Genomic DNA, 1,901 nt, shown 5'->3' with positions numbered 1-1,901 from the left:
ATAGTTTTTAATAATTTAATAATTTCTTGTAACTCTTTATTATTTTTAAATAATTTTCTATGTTTTTATAAAATTTAAAATAATTATATGAAATAAATTTTTTATATTATTTAAATACCGCATTATCAAAAGATACGCATAACACATTACTATTGAGTTATAATCTAGATCTATATCTATATATTGGATGTAATGTAGGTGTACCTGCACATAGTCTATATACTTTTACCAAAAAGAAGTTGAAGTGTGATTCTAGAATTTGGTGGCTGTCCATTCGTCCGTCATTTACAAAAGTGACCGACTTTACCAAGTAAAATCCAAATAGTTACGTACGGCTTATCACATTACTTTCTTTCAGTTTGTCGAACAACATCATCTTCGAGAAACTCAAAATTAAAATGTGAACTTTTGCAAATCCCGAAGCGTTTTCGAATGTCAGTCACTATCTCCTGAATCTTTCCCACACGTCAAACGATCCAAAAGTCGTAGAAATTAAGAAATAGTCCCACAAATAAAAATAATAATTTGATCCAAACAGCTTTTAATACTAATCTCTTTTTTCAAAATTTAACTTTTTCAAACTTAAACTTGAAGAGCAGATTTTCTTTCATATTCCTTTCTCTTTTCTTCTCCAAACCCATTGTTTTAAAACATAAAATCCTTCTTAAATTGGAATTGGAAAAGAAAATTACGAAATCGATATACGTTGATCTGATAAAATCAAATCGATGAACATTTCAAATAGATTGAACATGTGTGGACTATAGATTGGATCCAAATCCCAACAACGAAAAATTACAGTTTTAATCCTATAAGGGCAGATCTGCATGTAATTTCAATTCAAATGTAAAAGGAAACTAAAGCTGATATATATATATATATTCATGTACATGATGATAGGCACCTTTTTTTAGAGGAAGAAGCATGAAAACCAGCTTTGAAAAACGCATCAACTTCTTCACTGTTAACGATCTCGAAGAAGTTGAAATTTTGAAACAACTTTCTTTTGCATGAAACAGAAGCTGTTCTCTTAGGTTTTGTAGGTGCCGCTGGGCATGACAAAACTGGAGGGATCTTGTTTTCGTCTGAGGTTGGTGTTGCACAGAACTCCACGCTGTTGTTTCCCTTCTTGTTTAGTTGTTCAACTCCGGTGCCATTTTCATCGGAAGATTGAATAATTTTGAGTTTGGGTAATTTTATTTTCAATGAATCTTGGAACAATTCAAGATCTGTAGACATTGTGGAAGGAAAAAGATGGATCTTTTGCTGCTTTGATTTTAAAAATAAAATAATAGATTGAAAACTAAGAGAGAACAAAAGAAAGACGTAAAAGGGAGGATAAGTGAAAAGGTTGGGGTGTCGCCTTCTTTTAATATTCTTCTCAGCTTCTCAATAAAATATTTTAAATTTTTTCAAAATTTTATTGATTTTAAAAATATGTAAATATTAATATTAAAATATATTTTTATTATTTATTGTTTTTTGAATAGTGAAGGGGATGTTGAGGATGACTCCAACATGATTTAAATAGACTTGGGTAAGAAATTAAACTTTTTTATATTTATGTAATTTTTAAGGTTTTAACTATCATATATTCATTAAAAAGAAGATTATATACATCTTTGAGTGATTTATATATTTATGCTGTTTTTTTTTTCTGGCCATGTTTTAGTTTTTTTTCCCTATTGATAATTACATTGATATTAGGTGAGAGATTCGTTTATGCTAGTGTAAATATTACGTAGTTTTATATCTTTCTGTCATATTTATACGGTTAATATTTTAACAATTTGATTATTAAATTTATCAATATATTTATATTTATCATGCATGTAAAATTTTAAATCAATATAATATTTCCATCATGTTAATCTAAAATATTGTCTATATTAATATATGTT

At 27.7% G+C, this 1,901-nt stretch overlaps 1 protein-coding gene across 1 annotated transcript; it reads right to left on the bottom strand.

Moving 5' to 3' along the window:
- Positions 1–795: 795 nt before the first annotated feature.
- Positions 796–1,239, bottom strand: LOC107902457 (cyclin-dependent protein kinase inhibitor SIM). Its single transcript, XM_016828636.1, has 2 exons — positions 905–1,239; positions 796–823 (listed from the first exon to the last, which is right to left on the bottom strand). The coding sequence occupies exons 1-2, from the start codon at positions 1,237–1,239 to the stop codon at positions 796–798; spliced, it is 363 nt and encodes a 120-aa protein (XP_016684125.1).
- Positions 1,240–1,901: the final 662 nt, after the last annotated feature.

Source organism: Gossypium hirsutum, chromosome D05 (assembly GCF_007990345.1).
Source record: "Gossypium hirsutum isolate 1008001.06 chromosome D05, Gossypium_hirsutum_v2.1, whole genome shotgun sequence".
NCBI classification, from domain to species: Eukaryota; Viridiplantae; Streptophyta; class Magnoliopsida; order Malvales; family Malvaceae; genus Gossypium; species Gossypium hirsutum.
Note: the sequence above shows the minus strand (reverse complement) of the source record. Positions and strands in the feature narration are given on the sequence as shown.

Coding starts and splice junctions, on each gene's coding strand:
- LOC107902457 (XM_016828636.1), bottom strand. CDS start 1,239: ATGTCTACAGATCTTGAATTGTTCCAAGATTCATTGAAAATAAAATTA. Junction 824..904: donor GCTTCTTCCTCTAAAAAAAG/GTGCCTATCATC, acceptor AATTACATGCAG/ATCTGCCCTTATAGGATTAA.